Raw genomic sequence first — 25,726 nt, 5'->3', positions numbered from 1 at the left:
GTGCATTGTAAACCCCTTCCCAGGCCCGCAGTGTGTTTTATTTTATTTTATTATGTACGCTAATGGCATTGTAATGTCAGCTAACAGATACTCGCATGTCATTCCTGATGCTGCGTTTCATGGAAAAGCTACACTACCGTTCGAAAGTTTGGGGTCTCTTAGAAATGTCCTTATTTTTGAAAGAAATCCTTATTCTTTTCAATAAAGATCAGAAATACAGTCTAGACAAGGGGAATCAAACTCATTTTAGTTCAGGAGCCACATTCAGCCCAATTTGATCTCAAGTGGGCCGGACCAGTAAAATCGCAGCAAAATAACCGATAAATAACCACAACTTCTAATTTTTTCATTTGCTTTGGTGCAAAAAAGTGCCTTCTGAAAATGTTCCCATTTAAGGAATTATCTTTTTGCAAAACATCATGAACAACCTGAAATATGTTACGAAAAATGAATTTAATTTCAGCAACATTCAGTCTCGGTTTATCATTTACACATTAGAACTCATAGATGAGTGTTTCTACAAAGGCACAAAACATTTAGTCACAGGTATCAATAATCAGTAATCTAGTATTTTTCTTTAAAAAAGACAATAAAATAACAAAAACAGGACAAGATATGACAAGAAGGAAAACAAAAAAGAGGCTGAAACTTAGAGCAAAAAGGCTACAAAGCGACAAAAAAATTAACAAATGACACAAACGAGTCAAAAAATTACAAAGGTGTGGCACAAAAAGACACAAAACAATGAGTAAAGCAAAACACAAAATGGCAACAATTGCACAAAAACACAAAGGAAACAAAATGACAAAAACAAGACAAAATATTACAAAAATGAGACGATGACAAGAACAATGAGCTATATAGTATTTTACTTTATGATCAAAGCAACTTGTCAAGTCCTAGGAATGATTCAAAATGTACAATTTTACAAGTTTACAATTTGCAGTTAATTTTTACTCTTTACAAAGTCGTCCTGCAGGCCGGATTGGACCCTCTGGAGGGCCGGTTTTGGCCTGTGGGCCACATGTTTGACACCCCTGGTCTAGACATTAATGTGGTAAATGACTATTCTAGCTGGAAAGGGCTGATTTTTAACAGAATATCTCCATAGCAGAGGAACATTTCCAGCAACCATCACTCCTGTGTTCTAATGCTACATTGTGTTAGCTAATGGTGTTGAAAGGCTCATTGATGATTAGAAAACCCTTGTGGAGTTATGTTAGCACATGAATCGAAGTGTGAGTTTTCATGGAAAACTTTAAATTGCCTGGATGAGTCCAAACTTTTGAACAGTAGTACATGTTGCTGTGACATCAAGACCTATATCTGTATGTAAACATAGAAAAAAGGTTGCTGAATATCAACAGACATCGTGTGTTGTGTTTTTTTTTTATTGAACGTTTTTGTGTCACACTGATGCTCCTGTCGGTTTCACACTTGAACCTTAAGCCTTTTTTAATATGTTGATTCAGTGCTGCTCTGTGCCATCGGTCCAACAAAGAACGGTAATTCATTTCATATCTTTTGAATATTTGAAAAGTATATTGCTAAGAACTGTCGGCTTCTTGCGTCAAATATGAATCATCCTGATATTAAAAAAAAAAAAAAAAAAATTAGTTACCCAGGTTACCTCAGAAAACCACCAACGTATGAACATTTCACAGGAAGCAGTCTTGTGTTTGGTGGAATTACTGTTATGTGCTAAGATGTATTGTCAGTCAACCTGACCCCCTTTTCACTGTTGTTGTCAGAAGCATTGCGGCTGCATTTGGCCTGATGAGACTGTCACACACACAACAGTGGGCACAAACAGGTGCTCTAAAGCCAGCAGGATTAAGTTATCGTTGCATGTCGCATGAGTGGGTGGTCTGTCGGACTTGTGAAGAGATCAAAGCCACTGGCTGAACATGCAGACATTGCACACTTGATTCTCAGTTATAGGTTGCACTTTCTAGTCTTTGATCATATTAGAAATGTGATGTTTACACGAAGCGCTGTAACTGGAGTGATTTACCTTCATGTGTATAAGAATATAACATTATCCAGACTTCTGATCTTTGTCACTCGCATCACCTTGATGTCTGAGCATTTTTTTGTCTTTATACTGAGTAATCTTCAGTTAATCATTTAGTAGATGAACAAAAATGAGTCCCTTCAGCAAGGCTGAGGTGATAAAACAATAGCCCTCACTACAATGAAGGCACATGACAAAAATGGAAAGTTATGTTTCTTTTTTCTTAATGTGTTTATTTCATTTTTCCCCTACTGTTTTTAGTTTATCTGGGTACGTTTCTTAATTTCTATGTTTTGTATTCCTGCTACATACCCTCGGGCAGATGATACAGAGTCCCCAATTTCAGACTCAACTGTTTTAAGAATTCATTTGTTTCCCACTTCCATCAAATTCCTGAACAATGCTGCTTAGGCCAAAGATTGTGCAATTATTTCTTACAGCTTTTTTTTTACTGTGGTGTATGTTTGTGTTATGTGTGACCTTTGGGATATGTGCAATACTGTTTTGTAGTTGCTTTGATGGCACAGCTTTTGAGTCAAAGACAATTTCCCCAAGTGGGACAATAAAGTATATTGAATTGAATATTTAGGTCACATGATTTGGTATCCGTACGTGACGTACAGATGCACAGCACACGCCTGTGCTCAGCGGAAAGTAATTATTTTTTTGTTAAAGATTTCATCCACTGGAAATGGTATGACTGAGCAGCCTTGACGGAGTACTTTTCATGTTTTCCCCTCGTTTTCATTAAATAATATCTGATATCCCTTCTATAAACTGCTAACAGGCTAAACTTCTCACTTGCGAAACATCTGCTTATTGATTTTTAACTACAACTTACCGATGTTCCTAAACGCCTCATGCGCAGGCTATGGCACAAGCTAGCTAAGTGGGAAACCCCTGACTGTAGTTATATTTTCATGATTTTTGCAAAATGATTAATGTGCATTGTTTTAATTGCAATGCAGTTTTTTTGGTGTAGAATGTAGTTTTTACACCAAAAAGACGTGTCCAATTTGACCATATTATCTTCTCCACCCAGTTTAGTGCAGAAAGTCAGACAGGTGACCAAAAATTATGTTAAAATAAATAAAATACAATGTTGTAATGTCAGTTTTCACTTTGCGGAAAGCATTTTAATAATCGATATCACAGTTGATTATGTTCATTTAATTGTAGGAAGCCCAAATTCTGATTAGTACTGGTTTAATTTTGCAGTCCCTGTGCTGCTTTAGTCACTGTGATTGAGTGCAGTGCTTTTTCTTCACTGACTCAGCCGGTGTCTTTCTGCCTGCACCTGCCTTCTTTATCATCAGGTGTGTCTGAGTCGAGACCTCTTTCTCTGCACCAGCCTCCTCCTCTCCATCTCCTTATTTTGTTCTTTTAAAAAATCAGCTCCAGACGGCTACATTTCTGAAAGACGGTTACAGCTAAATGGATTGTCAACAAGACTGAGGCGGTGAAGGAGAAAACTTATTACTTTTAACTAGGGCTGCAGCTACCGAATATTTTAGTAATCGAGTATTCTATTGTTTATTCTGGTGATTGAGTAATCAGATTCCACGGTTGGCATGGAAGTGAGCGCGCTGTGTAACAGAAATAACCATCGTGGTGGAGCACGGGTGGACATCTGTGGTGTATTTTACATATATATATATATATATATATATATATATATATATATATATATATAGTATAGTACAGGGGTATTCAACTAAAACTCAAAGCCACGGGAACCCCACATGTATTTAATTGGTGATGCAGAAATCACATAAATCTGTTTTTATGTTTGGTCTGTTTACACTTCTGGTACTACACCTGATGGAACACAAATAAGAAAACTGATCAGTTTATTAGTATTTGTTACAGCGAATATCTGATCAGTAACATCAGTTTCACTTTGATTTGGTCACAAATTAAAGTGATTTCCTTCATTGTAAGACAGCATCAGACCTACATGCAGTTCAATACAATATCATGCTTGAATATATGAGGTTTGATAGTTTTTTGTGCAACTCTCTGAGAAATAAATACATTACAGTATGCATGTTTACCAGTTTTCTACCAGCATCCCTGTCTTGCATAATATCCAGTTGCAGCTTATTTTTATGTTTGTCATTGTTCTCCATTAAAACGTCCTGTTGACTGAACACCATCGCTTCAACATATGCAGAAAATGAGTCAAATGATGCGCTGCACGCTCCTGTTTGTGTGACGAGTTTGAAGCAGAAAGTCTGACTTAAAGAAAGTTGATAATCACTTTCCTACCTGTTGACTCTGACTGAGGTTTTAGCTTTTGTCGAGCAAATTACACAAAGAAAGTCTGACTATGTCAAACTGATCTGCTAAATGATGTGAATTCTAGAAAAGCTGTGTCAGTTAAAATAGAAGCCTCCTGTCAAATTCGAAAAAGCCTTATAATTTACTGATTATAAGTTTGTATAGGATGAAGTGTGGGTCTGGACTCGAACCGCGGTCTGCCAGTTTGTGACCTGGAGTCTAGTATGTACTCGATTAAACAGAGCCTCGATTCAGAGAATTTTGCGTGTGGTATCAGGTGCTATGCTGTCCCTTTTTATTTTATATATGCCAACTAACTCACAACAAGGAGAGGTTGGAGAAAGTCTCGTCGACATCTCTGAGTATATCTGCTTTACATAAGATTACAAACCCTAATCACAGCTTTGATTTCAGTGTTCCTGTAACTGTTACGGCATGAGGACGATCAGATTTCAGATTAGCCAAGCAGTAGGTAGTGCAGGGCTGAAGTGAATTCACTGTGGATCATCTCACTCACTTTGAAGCTATAACAGAAACTGCTTTTCATTTGTCAGAGGCTCCGTACACCCACAGACGTGCTACCAGTTACTTGGCTGATTAGACTTATTCTCTGGACTGTGTGGGTGTGTACAGATCAGTTTTGATTGACGCTTCCCTGACTGTCCTGAATTATCTGTGCTGCTCCTGTTCGGGTGATCGTTTTTACTGCCTTGATTCTTTCCTATAAATGGCCAACTTAACCTAATGTATTTAGGATCTTTGCCATTTTGTGTCCTGTTTGACCAGAACACTACTAGTTATTTGAGTGCTTGCTAGCAGGATCTTTGTGATGGTGTAATTCAAGGAGAAGATGCAAACGTGTATATTATAATAGTATCCACTAAAAGCAGTAGCTGTGTGCACTTTTGAAAGCTTTTATTTAGGGAAAGGATACTTTTGGTGTCTTGTCTAGAGACTTTAAAGTTTAATGTGTATTTAAAGCGCATGAGAACATACTGTAGGTTGAGATAGATGCAGTTGTGTCTTATAGCACAAGCGAAGGAGTGAACCAGAGTGGAATAATGGTCTGGCAGCTCAGGTTCATTCGAGAGGGCGATAGCATGAATGGGAATTAACATCTCTTTTGTTCTGAAGCCCTGAAACATGTTTGCATAAGTGGAGGCTGATGTTTAATTCCCTGGTGTGCAGGAAGCCTGTGGGGGTAATGATGTGGATGAACAGCACATTATGTAAATCCATATTTTAATGTTGACGTGTCGAGATGTAATTGATACAGCAAACTTTAAAAACAAGTGGATGAGATCAAACTGGCTTTTAGCTCACAGTGTGGGTAAGAAATTAACAGCAATTCATGAGATGTAATAACTAAACCAAGTTGGATCTACTAAGTAGCGTATTCTGTAGTTTGTTAAAGGTCGACACTTAATGTACTAATGTAATCTACTCCTGTATTGTCTGACTGTGGTTGTGATCATTGTGTTATACATTTTATTCTTAATTTTATTCTTCTACATCTTTGTCTCTAGTCAGTCAGCTTTATTGCCCATTCAGATACTGTAGTCTTATAGAAGGACTTTGACTCAAGTCTTTTTATTGTTTTCTGTTAGTTTTCACTTTCAAAGTCACTACATAACAGTATATTATCAATCTGAGCAGACATGGATGTTGTTAATTGAATCTTGTTCGATGACAGACTTTTCTATTTCAACCAGAAGAGCCAGGACATTTTGGACAGATTTGAGGTTTCCAGTGGATAAATCGTCAAGGGTTTGGTGACCCTCTGACTTTCTATGTAGAACCGCTGGCAGCATTTACAACTGTTCTCTTAATTGGTGCTAATTTTGTACCGACGTTCACAGTCCTTGAGGGATGAATGCTGCAGAAAAAATAGATGAGATGCCCCTGTCTATTTTATGTTTTCTGTGATGTTTAATTGTTATTCCGCCAAGGAACGCAGCGGAGTTAGGTGACGTTGATTTGTCTGTCCATCCATCTGTTCGTTACCAACATTACTCAAAAACAGATTGGGGGGTGGGGGGGGATTTTCAGGGAAGGCCAGAAATGACACAAAGACCAAGTGATTCGAGTTTGGCAGTCATGTGGCTTATAGTCTGGATCCACGGATTTGTTATAGATTTCTATATCATTGCAAGATAGCGGCATGACATCACTGTAACCATGACAACACGTGAACACTACGTCAGCTGCCTGCTGACCATCACATGACAATGCGATCCTACTACAAATTGACTGCTGTGGACCACAAATTTTTAAGGATTTCACGCATCGGAAATCATACAGCAACTGAGTAGCCTTAGCAGAGTACTGTGTACTCTCTTCGTGCGTTTCTTGCGTTTTTTTCTTGTTTCTGTTGTTTGTTTATTGTGAACGCTTGTGTTACTGCTGCAAAACAAATCGCCCTTCAAGGGACAAATTACAAAGTTAAAGTTGAAGATCTTGGTTGCTTAATGAGACTTCCTCTAACAGGTTGCCAGTTTGGACTAGATTGCCCTAGTTTAAATGAACCCTTTAGATTGTGCGCAGTCACAATAAGGACAATTTATTTGGCTTTATCGGGCTACATTTTGCTGAAAGTTGGTGCATCTGGCATCAGGCAACCCTGCTGATCAGCTCACGGAGAGGGCAGGTAAAGAGACAGATGGAGGGGATAAATGAATGTCTTGATGATCCAGTGGCTGATGCATTACTGCAGCTAAGTGTCATTTTGACTCGGGGGAGTGGCACGTACCAGCAACAGATTGATGACAGCATTGGGTTTCTCTTGTATAGCTTCTGTGACTTGCTGCGGATGAAGTGGTAGCAAGCTACACTCTGTGGACCCGTGTTGATTCCAACCATTATGGCCCATCTATTGTAAAATCAGTGGGTGGTGATTCAGTGGTGAAAACCCAGATTTTGTTTATTTTTGGCGTGTTGGTTTTGCCCCCCAGTTCTCCTGCACTGAGATCAGCAGTGAACTTGGTCCATATGTCCCCAGACTGTGAGAAGGTTATCCATGCTTTAATACAATCACTTCAGACAATGACTCACATCGTGTAGTGATACACTTCACTTCTGTAAGCAGTAATGTCTGCATGTAAAACCATTCTGAGTCAGCCCAAAAACACACGCCATGACATCACCAACTTATTGACAATTGAATTGGCCGACAGCACATTTGGTCATCGATTTTTGTCGGCCTACGCTCATTATTTGCTGCACTTGTAATTGCTATGCAGCTGGGTGTTGATGTTTGTCTTGTTTTTGATCACTGATCAACCAATAATTTGTCTTTACAGTGAGCTGACTAGTGTGAATTAATTCACAAATACATCACACACACCTTATTTACATGAATTCTGCCCAAGGTTTGACATTAAGTTAAGATGCTCTCTGATGACCTGTGATTGTGATGCTCTTTAGAATTTCTGTCAGGCAGTTGCAACCAAATAAAATTTATCTTTATTAGAAATACATCTGTGATAATTACTTTTGACTGTGTCTTTAGTTTCTTCGACTATGCTTTTATTTCACCCCTGCTGACAAACCTTTTCTGCTTTCTGGTAACTACTGATGTTTCACTACTACAGACCAGGTTTTTTTTTTTTTTTTGCAAAAGCAGCAAAACCTCTAAACTGTGGCTGCTGATGTGTACTGTAGTAATTTACCTCTATGTGAATCAGCACTTGTCATCAAGTTGAGACCAAAAACCTTAAACTGCCAATGTCAAATTACTCCATCTGCGAGACCGTTTCCTCCTCGGCCACTCTCGGGTGTACGTCCACCTCTGTGAAGGAGATGTCACGATGTCTTGCCAATTCTCTCTCCTCTTGAGGAACACGAGGAAGTACAGAGATGGGCGGCAAGGTCAGCGGTACACCGTTTAGCTGACCACAGATACCGGATTAGACACTGTGCCTGCAGCGTGGCTGTCATCCTGCTGCGCTAACTGTGTCATCTCTCAAAGACAATTTCCCTAATGTATTCTATCTGACAGATGACCCATCTCTGTGATATCATTTACGCTCTTCTCCCGCAACAATGGGGACTTCAGCAAGCGCGACGGCATGCTCCTTATGAAATGACATTGCCTTCAGGGTACGAACACCCCACACACCCCTGTCCAAGTGTCACAGATGTGTCGTTTTTTTTCTCCCAAGTGTGCTCTTGATTCCTGCGCCCATGAGAATTGATTTTATTCTTTGGACGACAGGAGGTGAGACAGAGGCCTAAATTGAAAACGCCAATAACTTGTCTCCATCCATCTTCTTTCATCAAAATCTTCTTTTTGACATAAATGTAAGTGAGATCTCCTTGTGGGGATGTTTGATAATGAAAGAATTAAAAATAATGCTGCACGGTGTGTTGAAGAAGGCGATTGTTGTTGCTTATAGCAAACATTTAAGAAGCTAAAGAGTAGTACAAGAAAAAGCCAAGAGAATGCGTCTTGCAGTTGTTCATGTTTGCAGGCGTAGAAACTGCTAAATAGTAAGCTGTGGGTTGGATTTCAAGGTGCACTGAGACTAACTAACAACCTTCACCATAAATGATCCTGTCAGGGAAATAATTTATCCTTTAAATGTGAGTCATGCAGATATGGTTAATGCTGACAGGTTGGCTTTGTCCTGGGGTCACGACGGCAGATCTTACTTTTCATTCAGAGTCTACATGAACATATAATTGCTCACTTTTTCACCTAAAAGACCTGCTGTTTTTGGATATCTGCCTGGTATGTAATTGACACAATGAGCCGTTCTATGTCTGGAACCTTCTTATTTGATGGAGTAAACTGAGGCTGGAATCGTACGTCTCAAGTAAGAATGTTTTTATATCCTGTTGATCATTTTATTAAACTAGAGCAGTCGGTGAAGGCTAGCATTAGCTTATCATCTGGTGTTGGGCAAAGCTGAAGACCCCTGAGATTCTGACAGCAAAGACCTGACAATAGAAAGCTGAAGTAAATCTGGAAAGTTTGCATTGTCTTGTAAGATAACTACACTGACATTTGTAACAAGGCAAATAAAACATCCACAGTGGGAAGATAGTCTTAGTTGACAGTACATTAAACTTAGTACAGGAATAGACAAAAAATAAATTCTGTTATTTTATTTTAGCTACATGTATTCATGGATCTTTACAAGTATAAAAATATGGACAGAACTGACTCGATGATATTCAGGAGGAGATGTTTGCAGTGACACTCGCCACACATTTTTATTCAGAAATTACCGTTCTGCTCATACTCGTGTAACTTTAAGGCTGCATTTCCCACAGCAGTGTGGTCAGAATAATGCTCTTAAGGCTGTTTATCAGTTTTCGGGTTCTTTGACTCTTTAGCATCCCATTTGTGTTGTGCTGCCAGGAATACAGGCGGATTCCTTCCACTTAATTTGGGACGGAGTGTTTCAGTCTGTGTTCTCAATGTGCACTTGTCATATTCTGCCTTGCTAATGACTCCGAGCATTTGGTACACTAGATTACCCCACAACACCACATAGAACTGCAAACAGGAAAGGTTAAAAAAAAAAAAAAAAAAAAAAAGGGCACACTCGGTGAATATTGCAATGTGTGCTTTTGGTTTCACACTGCCTTTTTTGTGTACTCTCTGTACTTGCTTCATTTCCCTGAATGGTTTTACTGTAACCCTGAAAAGTGTGCGTGACCTCGATACTTTTCTGTATTAAGACAGAACAGTGGTAAGAGCAAGACTGCTAGTTTTCAGGGTCAAGGAAAGGTAAAAGCTTCACTTCTTGAACTGCATAGCGTTCCAGTCTGCGGAGAAATTGTGATCTCAGCTTCTGTTATGTTTAATTTCTCTCTGCTGGTAAACTTTACATTGAAAACCTGACGGTTATCATCTTGCATCACAAGGTGACGTCATGTCGTGTCCACAGATTAAATCCACCATTTAACAGGGAACATCCAAGAACAGAATAGCCCCAAAGAAGGCGTGTTTTATGCTTGGAGCTTTTTAAAAGTCACTGTTGGTGTTTTAAAATTCATTCTGTCGCTGGGAAAACAATTTAGTCCCTTTGACAATTTGTCATGCACCAAATATGCCAGTTCTGTATCTTGCAGCTGTGCTTTATTGCGCTGGTGTCATGCTCGTGATTAATTAAGATGCTAAACTCTGTGTAGGAAAACGATTTACAGTTGTCATGCTAAATGTGGGGAAGAAGCGCTCAGTCACTCTGCACCCTTAAGCCCTGACTGATGCAACATTTGCATTGCACAGAACTGGAAGTCGACCCGCCCAGAACTATGGAGATGAATCTTTTCAACTTCATGGTTCTCCATTAAAACACAAGGCCATCGTGCTGCGTTTTGATTTGCAAAGGAGCCTCGTGCTGTTCCCCTGGAGGGCCATTGTTGCCATTGTCACCCCTCGTCTCAAATGAGCCGTGTTTCCTGCTTTGTTGCAGCTCCCATGTGTATCCCGTCAACAAGCAGATACAGGTGAAGGGGTGGTGAAGAAGCCCGCATGCTCTGAATAGACGCCTGACAATGTAAATCAGGGAAAGAAAGCAAAGGAGATCCACTCCTGTCGGGGTGGACAGACACTGGTTATTGTCATGTTGAAAGCGTTTGTCAAGTACACTCACCGTATCGCTTGCAAACAGTAGAAAAGGTCTGTTAATTTACCACATAGTAAAGGTCTATTAGAAGCCAATTATCCCTAATCATTACAAGCATAAATTTCTCCTACTGAGATGGCGTACATGATCTTATACAGAAGGACTGCAAATCAAAAGACTAAGTCATGATTTCTTAGGTTTTTGTCATTTTTTTGTTCTTAAATTTCAATATATTTATATAAAAATGCCTAAAATCAGGGCTGCTTTTAATGAGTCGAATAATCTTTCGTTTACTGAAACGGATAATTAACTACAGGGGATCCGTAGGAACGGGACTCAGACGTATGTCCATTTTCGCTGTACGTCGAAACTCCTGCGAAAATGAAAAAGCTGTTACTGCGTCACGATATCAATCAGTTCTTTGGAAAAAATCATGAATACCAATGACTTTCATGCATGTAGGAGTCATTTTACAAGAAGATAACGGAATATGTTGCACTGTTTTTACAACTTGAACGTTTTGTTTATCTTATCTAATTTCACTTCCGTGGAGATGGCTTTAATTTCCTTCAAAGCACTGTAATTGGAAGGGTCTGACTTTTGCTTGGGAGTCATAATGAAGGGCAAAAAGTTAGTGAATGTAGCACAATCCAAGAAGGCGTACACCAGCGAATGTAAACAAAGCCGTCTTATAGCGCTGCATGACGACAAATTTGCCCGCTCCGCTCGCCGGCAAGTTCCACGTAACCAGTTCCGACTTAAAAACAAAACACTGTAGGTCGAGGATGTCGTAAACCAAGAACCCCCTATCATTCAGATTCTGTCCGGTGGCTCTGGTTATGCTTTAAAGTCAATCTTGTGTTTGTTTTAGGTGTGCTGTTACTTAAAAAAAGAGTAAAGATTTTTGTTGTACTTTTGTGATATATCCCGTGTCTGTTTTTGTGCTTATGTGGATTTCTGCTACTCCACTGCAGTTAAAGTTGTTGAACCCAGTGGCTGATAATTTGGATTTGGTTAGTGACTTTCGTATGTGTTGATAATTTATTACACCCTTAAACGAAGTGCATATTTCCTGAACTGTGTTTAAATGATCTATTCAGATGGGAAGCTTGTTTTTTTTCTCTTTTGGTTCATCTTAATTTTCCAGTGTTATGTGGCAAAAGCTCTGACCTGTGACTTTACCATCAAAACCTCTCTATCTTAAATGAGTATCTAACAGTTATAGATGCAGTATATACATATAGATTTCAGACAGTTGTGCACATTGCATTGGCTTTGTCTTGACATTTGCATTGTTTTAGCATGAAAGTGTAGTCAGAATGCAGATCAGTGAAAAAGGGTTGATGATTGGTGTCTGTCACACAGGACCAAGCACACAGTTTCTTGGAAAATTAATTTGATGACAGCTGAATTGATTGATTGCCTGACTTTCTGCAGATTGCATATTATACACTTTATTTGTTGTTGTCCCCCGCCACACGAACGCGCGAAGAGGGGGACCGAGTATTCGCCTCCGTCCGTCCGTCCGTACATCCCGCATCCTTGTCTGCGCGATATCTCATGAAGGAATTGTCGGATCTTCGTCAAACTTGATGTCAACATGTATTAGGATTTGGGTAACCTTCGCATAATTTTCAAGGTCACACCAAGTGTTTGTTGACTGTACTTTCAAATCCATGTCTTCGGCAGGGGACATAGACACGTTAGTGTCAAACACGTGTTCTTGTTGTTGTTGTAGTGACATAAATAGTTAGATATGTTCAGGTATTATTTGAGAAAAAAGAAAGATATGATTTTTATGTACACTCATTTTAGTGGTAAATATTTAAGTCTTGATATTAAGCCAGATCCTTTACAAGACTGCAGCACTTTGGATATCCCATTTCTTGTGTTTTGCTGCTGCTGTATGCTGTGACTGAATCACCTGGTAGAGCTGTCGGCTCAATCATTACAAGTGCATGCTTCCTGCTATGTACACTAGATCTTAAGCTCTGATACACATGAATGAACAATACCTGGCTGATTTGGTGTCTGCATCACTGTTTCACCGTAATTTTATCAATGCAAACTGTCTGGCTGTGACATTTGAATGAAGCTGGCTGCAGTGTCCTAAAACAGGAAATTAGTCATATCTCGGCAGCATTTCGTCGGATCATGATCAAAATTGTTCTGTGGGCAGACAAGACCTTGATGTACCTGTGTGCAGTGTACCCAGCTTGATGTGCCTGTACCGGGCCCAAAGAACTGCAGCTCACGGCTATATTTTGCTTCGTATTATTTTTATCACCGTTCTCGGACGAACATGGATGCTCTGTGTGGTTTCACCGAGCAGGGAGACAATATTTATGGACATGCAAATAAGCCTCATCTCCTGTTGTCGCAGAAAGTCGACCTAGCGCTGTGCATATCCAAATGAAAAATGTTATTTCAGTCAGGGAGCTCCCATACCAACAAGTCTGCTAATAGCGTTGTGTGTTGACACAAAGCCTAAAGATTACAGCTTCAAACTGAAGGATGTTCAGACTGTGCTGTCTGAGGCCCTGCTGCGCTCTTCACTAAAAATATAATAATGCTTCCTACAAAAATGTTTTTCTTTTAAAGAGAGAAATTTGTGCACAAGTGTGACTTCTGATGCTAAATATACGTGATTATGCTAATGCTTTATATCCTGTGAGATTAATAAGTCTGGCACACTTTCTAACTGTTGTGGGGAAAATGTGAGTCTATAGAAACAGAAACAGCAGCTGATATAATTGACAGAATGTAATAAAATACCAGTAAATAAGTTGGTTATAATGCACTGGGAGTTTCTGTATTTCTTTACAGAATTCTCCTATACGTCATGGCTGTAACATAATCCACAGAACACATTTTAGTCTGCAAATTAAAATTTGAAAGTCTACGGTTACAGATCTTTTTTTTTTTTTTTTTGCTTGAACTATTTCCTCTGCTTTGGTCAATAGTGAAAGTGATGAGGATACCATTTCCTGAAACTCACTTCTCCTTTTTCATTTAAAACCACAGGCCAACATTTTGTCATTCACTTTCAGCATGGATTAGTATGCATGTTTGGTGATGACTAATCCAGTTCAGCAAAATGCATGAAATCCCACTGTACATGATGTAATCATCCCAACCACCTCTGGATGTGATCTGAGACTCATTTGGCCACATGAGCAGCAAAGTGTGATTGTTTATACAACCCACTTAGGATGTAGGCACATGGAAACAGACTGTCTGATCCAGGCAGGAAGGATATGCAGATCAGACAGGTTCTGGCAGTTTGTCTTCAGGGTGTCGGGACACTTGTGGAATTAGGAAAAGGAAACATCGAGGGCCATATTGTCAGTTTACAGGGATGCAACTGTTGACAGAGATAAAGTGGATTTCACTGTGTATCCTAGAGACGCCGTAGCTCACTCCATTTTAATTCAGTTGATAAAATGAGGCACACCTGTCTGTCTCTCTGTTTAAAACTGTCCTGCTGTATGCTTCTTTCTGAGTGTAATACCTTTTAAACCACACTTAACTGTTCAGGGATTTTTGATGGAAAGGCTTTCATAACATAAGATGTTTATGAGCATTTTTTATTATCCCTTAAACAGTTGCACTTGAATTAAAGTATCGAGAAGCTGAATGTTGTGATCCAGATATAAATGCACATTAGAGCTGTTAGAGAACTACTCTCAAGTTTGCATCTTTGGCAGAAGTATGTGTTGTCTTAGACGTTTCTGTGTAGTTCTGTGTATATTGTTTGATCCAGTGGTAGCGCAATGGAGCAGTGAGAAGCATGCGGGTTCCTTTAATAGTTTTACACAGATTTAATGACGGACATTTGATGTAAACGGCATATCTTTTAAAACTCATCCCAGCCAATGTTACAGGAGCTAAAAAATCCACTCAGAGTTCCAAGTTGTAGAGAGAGATAAGAGAAGTGTGAAGAGGTCAAAACCGTGGCAGCAGTCTATATTATTAGATTAAGTTGTTTAATTATTCTTCAATATGTACTTCACTGTGAAACCAGCAAGCCATGGCCTTAATCAGTAGGAAAATATATTTAATATGGTCGTTATGCCCTTTGAACCCCTAAACCCATAGGTGGGTTTGAAAGGCATGTTGTATTAAAAACAAAAAAAGTTCATCAGAGCCAGAAATTAGGGGAAAAAACACAAAAAGACTGAAATAATCATGTGTGACTGAAGGGTCTGTGTGAAAAATTAACCAAAATAACTTTTGTTACCTATTACCAAAAGCTTATTTCATCAGAATCACTTAATTTAAAAAATAATTAGTATTAAACGGTTTACAATAACCAGATTCTGTACATAACCCAAAAATTCTGCCTTACAAGATGCAACTGAGAAGCCAGAACTCAGTTGCGACCAAGAGCCATGTGACCAAAATTCAGGCTGAACAGAGCAGACAGGAAACAAGTTTGAAAAAATAAAATAAAAATGTAATTTGTTAAATGTCTCTTGTGAGTAGAGCCACCTTTTTTTTTTTTCAGGATGAGCATAAAATCACACAGAAAAATGTTGTACATGTTGATTCCCGCTATTTACATTTTTTTTATCAAATAAACTTCAGTTGTTTTGTTATGATTTGTGGCAATATAGACATGTCACATACCACAGAAGGTATTTCTGAGTTGTTTCTCCTTCTAGCCGTGGTAGTGCTGTTTCCATAGAGATGCAGGGTTTTATATTGCAATGAAAAATGATCCCACGGTGATTAAAACTGTGACAGCAGAAGAAAAACAAACCCTCAGAAACTGCTTGCTTCAAACTTCAGCGTACACATAATGAATTTTAGCAGCAAACACTGAATGCAAATAGACACCTTGTTTGCAAATGGAAACGGCGCAGAGCACGTTCGGAGCGAGTTATTTTCACGGCGTGTTTAATCAAAATGTGTCCCTGTGTTTGTTTTTGCCTCGCAGTAACGGAGTGGGGGGACGACGTGCGGCCCATCTCTGAAGAAGAAGCCATGGTCATCGTCAACCACCAATCCACAGGAGACGTGTGCACGCTCATGATGTGTCTGCAAGACAAGGGCACGGTAAGAAGAGGCAGGAATATGTTTGTTTACCTCTTGTAGGAGTGTTCTGGTTGCTCTGGTGACATCAGAGTAAATAAAAAGCGGCGCAGAAGTTTGAACCTGTAGACTGTGCTGCACTCTGTAGAAGCAAAACTTGTCGCTTTGTCACTGGAAATAAGGAGCTCCTGTAGAACTGCAAACATTGTTCTAAAAACAGTTTCCGCCTAAGGTTAATATGTTTGTTTTAAAGGATAATTCTGGTTGATTTGTTCCTCTGTGGGTCGTACCAACTTTGCACTCTGCTCTTCTGTTGTAGAAATTCTGGGAAAAGGTGAATTGCACAAAATTGCATATGTCAGGGTGACCACAGCAAGTTTGTTTTTGACTTTGACCGAAAGCAAACGCAGAAATTAGGTGCCTTTTAAATCCCATTTTGAAAACTGCTACTGCAGGGAGCTCATGCAACTCGCTCTAATATACGCCGTTCACGTGCTGTTTTGTGCAAATCATTGTTTAACTGAATCTTTGTAAAGGAGGTAAAGAGTTAGCTTCATGCATACAGCCACAGTAGCCACATTAAAAATAAATACAGCAGGTTAATTATCCTTTTAAATTATTTGTCAAAGGCCAGCCAGTGTTTAAGCTGTCGGTTTGTTTATCCCATTGATAGCTGGACAGAAAGAAAAGTGTTGGATGAATAGATCACAAAAAGGTCAGTTTTTAGTCATCACATAACGTTTAAATTCCAGGATTCAGTGTTTTTATGATTCTCTCTTCCACTCAGTTGATGTCCAGTTTGCCTTGTCCATTTAATATGTTCATTTTCTGACTGTCCATAGTGTGTGTGTGTGTGTCTGTTTTTTATTATTTTATTATTGTTGGTGGTGTTTTTGGTGTGTAGTTCAGGAAAGATCCTCAGTGATGGGATGACACTGCGGTGATGCTTTTCAAGTCAAAACAGCTGAGGCACTAGTAGAGACGTACACCAGCGCAAAACAGTGCTGTGGTTTGCTGCATTCAAATTTGAAAATGTGAGTTTGACTTTTCTGCTGCCGAGTTCTAGGGAAGCCAACAGCGTCTGTGCAAAGAGTCAAGTGGCAGCTGCTTTGCATTCTTTGACGCCGGTCATTGTGAAAAGGCAGGGAAGAGAAACGTGTCCAAACGTCACAGCTCTGTTTCAGTGGCGTGTTTGTTAAGGTGGTCAACACAGATTTGACAGGAAAAGATGCCCCATGTGTTCTTGAGGAACTTCTACAGCTGTTTGGCAACATGAACGTGAATACAGATCAGGGGGCAGCTGTGTTGTTGTGTGTTTGTTGTTTTTGTTTTGGGGTTTTTTTGGCCGAGGCTGGCTCTGCACCGGAGCTGCCGAGCTGCAGTGCACAAACATGATGACATGATCCGCCTCAACAACTGCATCCCTGGCCCAGTTTATCCTCTTAGCACTGAAAGGACAGTAAGCCAAAGCTGCATCGGCACAGGTCATGAGGGTGGAAATGCTCAGAGGGGCGGTATCAGTTTGGGGCACTGACACCACAGCCAAAGTCTTGTGCTTGTGCTCAGAGGAAAACGTGCAACTGGGCACAATTATGAGGTGTGTGTTTTGTTTTTTAACAGATGTTTATTGTGTTTTTCTGCTGCCTTTTTTTCAGGTGGTACAAAGAATGATGTGGTTAATGGACCATGTGTTCAAATACACCAACTTTGGCCTAGTGTCCCTGATCCATGGGGACTTCTTCATCAGACAGGTAAGAGACTCAGAGTGGACACCAAAGGTTTACTTTTTGCATCGTTTAGTACGTTTGCTTCTTAACACACGCCATATTTAGCCATTAGCATGTCTCTCCTTCACATTCCTAAGCTGCCCAGCCCCTTTTTTTGCCCACATATTGGCCTCAAAGGCTACAGCAGCACTTCCCGCTGGAGGATAAAAGACTATTTTCCCTCACTTGTCAACACTTTGTTTTTTCCCTGAAGGTCTGAGGATTAAAGCTACAGTCCTTCAGGCTATTAGCCAACTCATTCAACCCCAGCTACTAGTGGCCTGATTTTCCTGCGCTCTCCAAAAGTGGGGTTGCTACCCATCTGCTTGTCTCAGCTGGATAGCAGATATACGTTAGGTTTCCTGCAGCCACGGCATCCCGAGGAGGCTAACTGTAGTGGACAGTAGTGTGGGAGGACTACTGGTCCCCGCTGGGTCAGACTGAGGCCCTTTTGTTGTGGGAGCAGCTGAAGCTGACCTCTGACAGGCCTACACATGGAGCCAACAGAGCTCCTGCTGGTCGAGGAATTCCTGAAAGAACCATGCAAGTTTCTGGAGGTTAATGAGAGGCCAAGATCGCTGATTCATGTTGGATTCATTGTAGAAATTTACAAAGCTGTGTGGATGCACTCACAAGAAACTAATGTGACACCTCCTCTGTAACTAGACTGCCTACCAATGTGATTGAAACAATATTTTGTTGGACTTCAGCTGCACAGGCCTCACAAGAATAAGTCCCACAGTATTACACATCACAAATACACCTCCAATGTGTACAATATACAGCACCTTACATTCCTGATTTAAATAAAGAAGTATGATCAAATCAATCTAAACTTGACAGGCATGCTACTTTTTTTTCTTTCAAAAATGGTCAAAATTACGCCATTTATTATAGCAAGAAAGTCTAAAAACTAAAAGAATTGCTGAACTGTTCTTAAACTAATCCAGTAAGCTTTAAGTTTCATTTGGAGAAACAATCAAATCTAAGCTCATAATCATGATATGTGTTGAAAATCACTTTATTCGACATATCTGTGCCAAAAATAAAACCTCAGCTTAAACCAGATTCTGTAATCCTCGGTGTATTTGAGAAGCCATGAATGATGCATTTCACGTGACAAAAGTTTGACTGTGTGAAGTGAGTTAAAAAGAACAGAAAATACCTCAAGAAGAGCTATTGATTAGGGGACCCTTTGCAAGGGGACAGATGGATGTCTAATAGACGTTAGTATTACAAACTACTAAGTCGTAGATTTACACTATAGACATCCAGAATTAAAAATACATGCACCATGCATACGGACAATATGATCAATGAGGACTTCAAGCAACTTCCAGGTTTTGTCAGACATGCAGGACTTGATCCACATGACTTCCTCACCACCGTAAAGGCCCGCATAGAGGATAGACTTCAGACACACACAAGGGACAACCCTCAAACACACAACTTACATGTGTAGGACAGGGAAACAATTAACAAAAGGGAGAAACGCAAAGACAACATGCACCCCGCCATCTGGAGTCGGGAACACCGGGACTCACAACAGTGTCTGGCAGGTGCAAATGTGCAGTCACTGCTCACAGTTTAGAAGACTGCTGTGAATCAAGACGGCTAATGTATCTGCGTTTCTTTGACTGAAGATAAATGTAGGCTGTTTACGTAGTGCTGAAACATCCATCTATACATTATCTATGCACTGCTTTATCCTCATTAGGGTCGCAGGGAGGCTGGAGCCTATCCCACCTGACTTAAGGTGAAAGCAAGGGACACTTGGACAGGTCACCAGTCTATCACAGGACTACACACAGAAACAAACAATCACACTCACATTCACACCTAGGGACAATTCAGAGTTACCAGTTAACCTCAGCATGTTTTTGGACTGCAGGAGGAAGCTGGAGTACCTGGAGAAAACCCACGTATGCACAGGGAGAACATGCAAACTCCATGCAGAAAGATCCCAGAAGGGCAGACCAGGGATCTTCTAGCTGTGAGGTGACAGTGCTAACCACTGACCCACTGTATAGCCCAACGCTGAAACAAAACATTAAAATTTTGAGCGATTACCCAGTCCTACTTCTGTACATCAGAATCCGTATTTTATTCAAATGCTGTTTTATTCGTTACCTTAAATGTTGGAATTGAGTGGATATGTTTTTCGCAGGGGCTGCACAGTGGGTCAGTGATCAGCACTGTTGCCTTGCAGCTAGAAGATCCCAGTCTGCATCCCGACCTGGACCTGGGATCCTTCTGCATGGAGTTTGCATGTTTTCCCCGCTTCTCAGAGTACTCCCACTTCCTCCCACAGTCCAAAAACATGCTGAGGTTATCCATCAGATAATGGATGGATGTTTTTCCCATCAGCCATACTTTCCCTGTGATGCTAAACAGGACTCACTGGCAGTGGCTCCAACTGGGCAAAAACTTCAGAATGTTATTGCTTAATTTCAAATGAAATGAAAGGGTGGGGCTGTCTCTGCTGATAACAAAATGTGTTTGTCTGCATTTGTTTTGTCAGGAAAATTAAGGGAAAAGGCCCGCAAACCCATCTCTTACTTTATTTTTAATTTTTTTTAGTTGCTGAAGCAGCATGGCAAGAGGGAATGAAATTTTTTAGGTCATGGAAATGGTTTGCCATGGAATTTCGCATCAGGCACTGTGCCGAGGGTGAAGCACCCTGAGCCTACTGACAGACAGACGGGCTATAGTGGAAAGTCTGAGTGGGTTCGGTCATTTCTGCCGTCCTCCTCTTTCCCCGTGATCCCCTCTGGCATTCTTGCGAGTGCATTCTTGACGTCCCTCCTCAGAAATACTTCACACATCCACACAGCGCTGCAAGCAGCTGCCCCGGCCACCAAAGCATCTGCTGTCCAGTGAGGCTGGCAGCCATGTGTCCAGCACCATTATGCACAACTCTGTGCGCCACGTTTTGATGGCAGTTAGGTCTCTTTACTTCGTTTTGTCATCAGGACAACTTTTAGACGAGAAGCATGCCTTAACCCTTCGATGCACGAGTGATTGGACCCTACACTGTTTCATAAGTGGGTCAAAAATTATCAGTTAAATGAATCAATCTGTCATTTTTTCATTTTGGTTAAGAATAATATTTTGTATTATTTTTGTCCACACAAGAATGATTTCATGTTTGAAATGTGTTTGATTTTCACCCAGACTTTGAACGTTTTGATAATTGAAAAAGAAGAATATTACACAGAACAGCAGTAGAAGAATGTCAACATCCATTTTGACATTTTTCCACTCCTTCCTTCCATCATGCTGCTCTCCATCACTCCAAGTTTGTTTGTCACTTCTTATACGATGTTTTCAGTGATAAAGAGCTTGGACAGTAACACAGACATTACAGTGTCTTTAAAAGTATAATAGGTAACTTAGAAATTTTAATAGAATGGTATCAAAACATGTTTTTTGAGGAATAGCTGGAAAATGAAATGATAAAAACTATTCATTACAAATATTTTGCAATAAAATGACCTCACCGGGTTGTTTTTGACTCACTTTTGCATCTAAAGGTTAAAGCAGTTTTTCCGTGTTTTTAATATAAAGATATGTTCCGCATACACTCAGATAGCGCACATCACTCACTGTTAGATTTGGTGTTTTCTGTCAGCGAATTTAATGAGTAAGGTGACACCAATATTTTTTTTTTCTACACATGGCTTCAGGTTTGAAAATGATATATCATTACCTTATCTTAGTTTTTTTTTTTTTTTAAATCCCCAATTTACTATCAGAAACTGTAAAACCAGAGCAAAATCATTCAATTTTAAACTTTCTGATGGTCCTTGAACTACTCATCTATGACAGCTTCAGTAAATCTAAGTTTAAACTCACGAGGTTTAATTGAAGTTTTTTTAAAATAGTTTGTAGCTTCTCGTTGCAGCTGGGAAGCAGTTAGAAGCCCTGCTACTATCAACAGTCATGTAGCAAAAAATTGGGACTTTTCAGCTACATTGGGCTGTGTTTTTACCAAGCATATTGGAGACAATAATGAAAATGTAAGCAGTTAAATATTTATAGTGTCTAGAGTCGCCTTTTTTATTTTTCAAAATTCATAACAAATCTGTGTACTCTTGTAAATGGCTGTACATGTTGATGCAAGTTTTTTTTTTTTCCCCAATTTCTGTGAAATAATTGCAGAAATATAACTTTTGTATTTAAAGCTTTAATGATTTATGACATCAGGGTTGTTGTTTTTTTGGAGACCTTTATGAGTTTTCTCAACTTACAGTCGTGGTTGTGCTGTTTCCACAGAGGAGCAGGATGTTCTGATGAGTAAAAACTGTGACCGAGACGAGGCAAAAGGAGCCCAGGGTTAATCTTAATTAGCATTAACAGCCAGGCTAGAATCACAGTAGATAAAGAAAAGGTCGCCCCAGAGGTTACTTTTATATAAAGTCACACCCAGATGGTTATTTGTAGACGTACTTTAACAAACATTTCCCGTACATGATCAGTACTTTTACAGCCGTGTGAACTCTTGACCTCATCATGTCATTTGCTTAACAAATTGAGCACCCTTCCTTAAATCCTTTAAATATTCACAATGATTACTCCTTCAATCATTCACGAATGCAGGTACTTTGAGCAGCTTTTATTTGTGTGTATCTAGATATATTTATCAGGTTATTAGCTATGCCTCACTGTGCTACAGCTTTTTAGTTATATCACACTTTAAAGGAAGGTGTTGTCATTTTAGAAGCTGCAGTTTGTGGTGGTGGTGAGTTGTGTTCCTTTAACTTGTGTCAATATTTCATTCAGTTGCAGTACCATTACAGTTCATTTCAGTGTCAGATAATTCAGAACTGTATCAGCCTACAGTAACTGATCCCTTGATCAGTGGAGTATTTCCTCTTATGCAAAACCTTTTATTTTTCTCGACATACTCAGTACAGAGAATGCCAGTGTTTCTTTAATTTCAAGAGGGATGTTGTGTGAAATTTTTCCTGGCGACGTTGCATTGTCCCTTTAACCCTCCGTTAGGTTCATGTCTCAGAAACAGCACTGATGTTCCTGGGTCAATTTTACATGCAACATGTAAAGCGGTATATAGAGAATGGATGGATGTTTAATTATCTAAAAATGGCAGAAATTTAAAAATAATCCCCCTCAGAAATTTATATCTCATTAACTCCATTACACACCATTTCAGTCAGTATTGAGTCAATATAATGGTGTTCTTTATCTCAAGCAGATCGTAGTTCAGTGAGTGTCATTCACTCGTTTTTCATACAAATATTTATTTTGAGATCCGAATATTCTGAGCTCAAAATAAATAACCGGATTCCAGCATCAATTGTCACGACGGAATATTCGGATGTTCGAGTCCAGTCCTAGTTAGAACATGTTGAACCAAGTCTTCTCAACAACAATTTCAACAGAAAAACTTCATAAAGATAGGCCTTATTACAGGACTGTATTATTAGACTGCATTAGTTTTGCCTCGGTGGACCTAATGAGCTGACGGCTGAGTGAATATCCTCGGTTCCGACTGACTAAAGCATGTGGAAGCGTGGCTGCAACGGGGCTGAGCAGGTTGTTCACTTCAGAGACAGATGGCCTGAGATCAGAGACCTTCAGCTGTGGATAAACCAGCTGATGATTCAGTCAAATCAAATCCCAAGTTTTTCTTTTTTTAAAAAAGAAAATTAAAAAAAAAAGCTTTGACATTGGGAAAGCAGGAGAAGTGCTCTCCTTCTCCCCACTGCACAGACAATGTGAAGTACACTTTCTTTAGTTCACGAGGCTCTTATATCCGCAGTGCAACTACACTCTCAAGGTCATGTATGGGTTTGTGATGTGTTGAAGCTCCTGATTCACATCTGCAAATCAAAGACGCTTTGGCTAAAAATAGTTCTTCACCGATATTTATTTTGGCAAAGTAATTGTTTCGTTTTAACTGTTCCTGTTCAAGTGTAGCAGCTGCATGAATAAACACGTGTGCTCACGTGACCCTCCCAGAGACCAGCCTGACTGTACTAATACATTTAAAATGACTTTTGACCAGGCCTAACTAAAAATCAATCCCGCTCCTCCTCATCCTATCCCTGCTAATGCACTTAATGTTGTCAAGGCCGTCATGTTTTTGCATCCATTTCAGTTGTGCCGTTAATGCAGCTCTGAGTGCTTGACGGCGTTACTGCAGCTATCTTATAATTTGTGTTTGTTTACTGACCACAGTACTCTCTATGTTATCGAGTTAATTCGTTTATCCTTCATTGTTTAGCTTCTTCAGGGCAAGATAATTGCAGTTGTTTTAACCTTTCAAAGCAGTATCTGTGCATTTTTTTTCTTACATTTTTCCTCACTGTGGGCTCATTTTTTAACTTAAAGTCCTTCACTTCTAGTAAAATGGCACAACCATGGCTAGAAGTATAGTTAAATATCTTTTGTGCCGAAAAACAAGCTTAGAATATATTAGAAAAATCATTAATCCTAAGAAAGAAATTAGAATTACAATGTTTAACCAGTACTGGGGGTGGGGGGGGGTGGGGTGATGGCTCTACACACTGTAGATAATTCATCATAAACATTTTAGATTCATTGTCACACTTGTCACCTCTGCTCTGTGTAAACACCGCCTGCAGTTCAGCCCAGTTTACCTAAAAAGTCCCTGAATTTATGTCTCGTGTCTGTTAGTTGCCACTGAGCCACTAATGGTTTCATGGTTGCACTGAGGAGCACAGAAGTTTTTGTTTTTAACTGAATCTGGTCTGGATATATTGTCTATTTTGGGGGGATTTTCATGAAATATCGCTTATGCTTAGATTTGGTGAAGTTTTCAAGTGGAACAGTGTGTCAGGGACCTTCTGAAAGTTGAAAACCCAACAGTCTTTCTATTCTATGGTTTCAGATTCTGATAAATGGTGTAATTTCGGTGATTTCTTTAAAGAAAACTTAAAAAAATGTAGTAATTTCTTGACTAGAACCCTCTCGTACACCATTCATAACTTGCATTATTGCTCTGCCAAGAAACGCAGCAGAGTTATGTGACAATCAGCGTTGGTTTATCTGTCTGTCTGTTAGCAACATAACTCAAAACCGGAATAACGGGTTTGGATGAAATATTCAGTGAAGGTCAGAAATGACACAAGGACCAAGTGATGAGGTTTTGGCAGTCATGCAGCTTATAGTCTGGATCCAAGGATTTGTTAAAGATTTCTGTATCATTGAGAGATAGCAGCACGGCGTCACTGTAACTATGACAACAAGTGAACACTACATCAGCTGCCTGCTGACCGTCACATGATTGTGGTCCTACTACAAATCGATTACTGCAGACCACAAATTGTTTAAAGATTTCATCCGTCGGAAATCGAATGACTGAGCAGCCTGGCGGAGTACTGCGTTCTCTGACTCCGTTGCAGTTACCCCGTTGCAGTGTTCATTTTCTCCCTGCTTTCTGTTTTCTTTCAGGGTAAAGCTCACCGAGATAAGCAGCTGGTCTACCTGAAGGATCACCTAGACAAATACTACCACAGCCGTGACAGGAAGTGGATAGTCCTGTTCCCCGAGGGCGGCTTCCTTCGCAAGAGGCGGGAAACCAGCCAGTTGTTTGCCAAGAAGAACTCTCTCCCCCACCTGACCCATGTCACACTGCCTCGTCTCGGGGCCACCCACATTATCCTGAAAACCCTGTCAGCCCAGCAGGAGAACGGCAGCGTGGGCAGCGACACTGGGACCCTGAACCAGACAGGTGACCAAAACACACACAGCCTTCAAGTTAGAGACAAATCAAGCAGCTAATTTGACCTCGTATACCGACGCTTCGTTCACTAAGCACAAATGAAGCGACTGCAAAGAACGATTCAGGATTGTTTCTGGGTCTCAAAAAGTAGCGAGCTATTTTTGGGGGAGTCTTAACAAAAAAAAATCTTCCTCTTTACTTAGCAATCTCTGTGAACTCCTCCCCTGCACGCTGTGTACTGTAGTTACACATAAAACCATGTTTGATCAAGAGCTACAGTAAACCGTGTACAGGGGAGAGCGAGACAGGGAAGTGACAGAATTTAAAAAAAAAAAAAAAAAAAACTGAA

The 25,726-nt window shown here is 40.0% G+C and overlaps 1 protein-coding gene across 2 annotated transcripts in view; it reads left to right on the top strand.

The window, feature by feature from the left end:
* The window catches only part of lpgat1 (lysophosphatidylglycerol acyltransferase 1), a 69,725-nt gene that overhangs the window by 10,643 nt on the left and 33,356 nt on the right, over positions 1-25,726 (top strand). For both annotated transcript variants that reach the window (XM_022211864.2, XM_022211873.2), the window contains exons 3-5: positions 15,809-15,927; positions 17,559-17,654; positions 25,107-25,386. In XM_022211864.2, the coding sequence (XP_022067556.1) occupies positions 15,809-15,927; positions 17,559-17,654; positions 25,107-25,386 (495 nt within the window). The remainder of the gene's footprint in view (positions 1-15,808; positions 15,928-17,558; positions 17,655-25,106; positions 25,387-25,726) is intronic.

Source organism: Acanthochromis polyacanthus, chromosome 16 (genome assembly GCF_021347895.1).
Source record: "Acanthochromis polyacanthus isolate Apoly-LR-REF ecotype Palm Island chromosome 16, KAUST_Apoly_ChrSc, whole genome shotgun sequence".
In the NCBI taxonomy this organism is placed as follows: Eukaryota; Metazoa; Chordata; class Actinopteri; family Pomacentridae; genus Acanthochromis; species Acanthochromis polyacanthus.
Note: the sequence above shows the minus strand (reverse complement) of the source record. Positions and strands in the feature narration are given on the sequence as shown.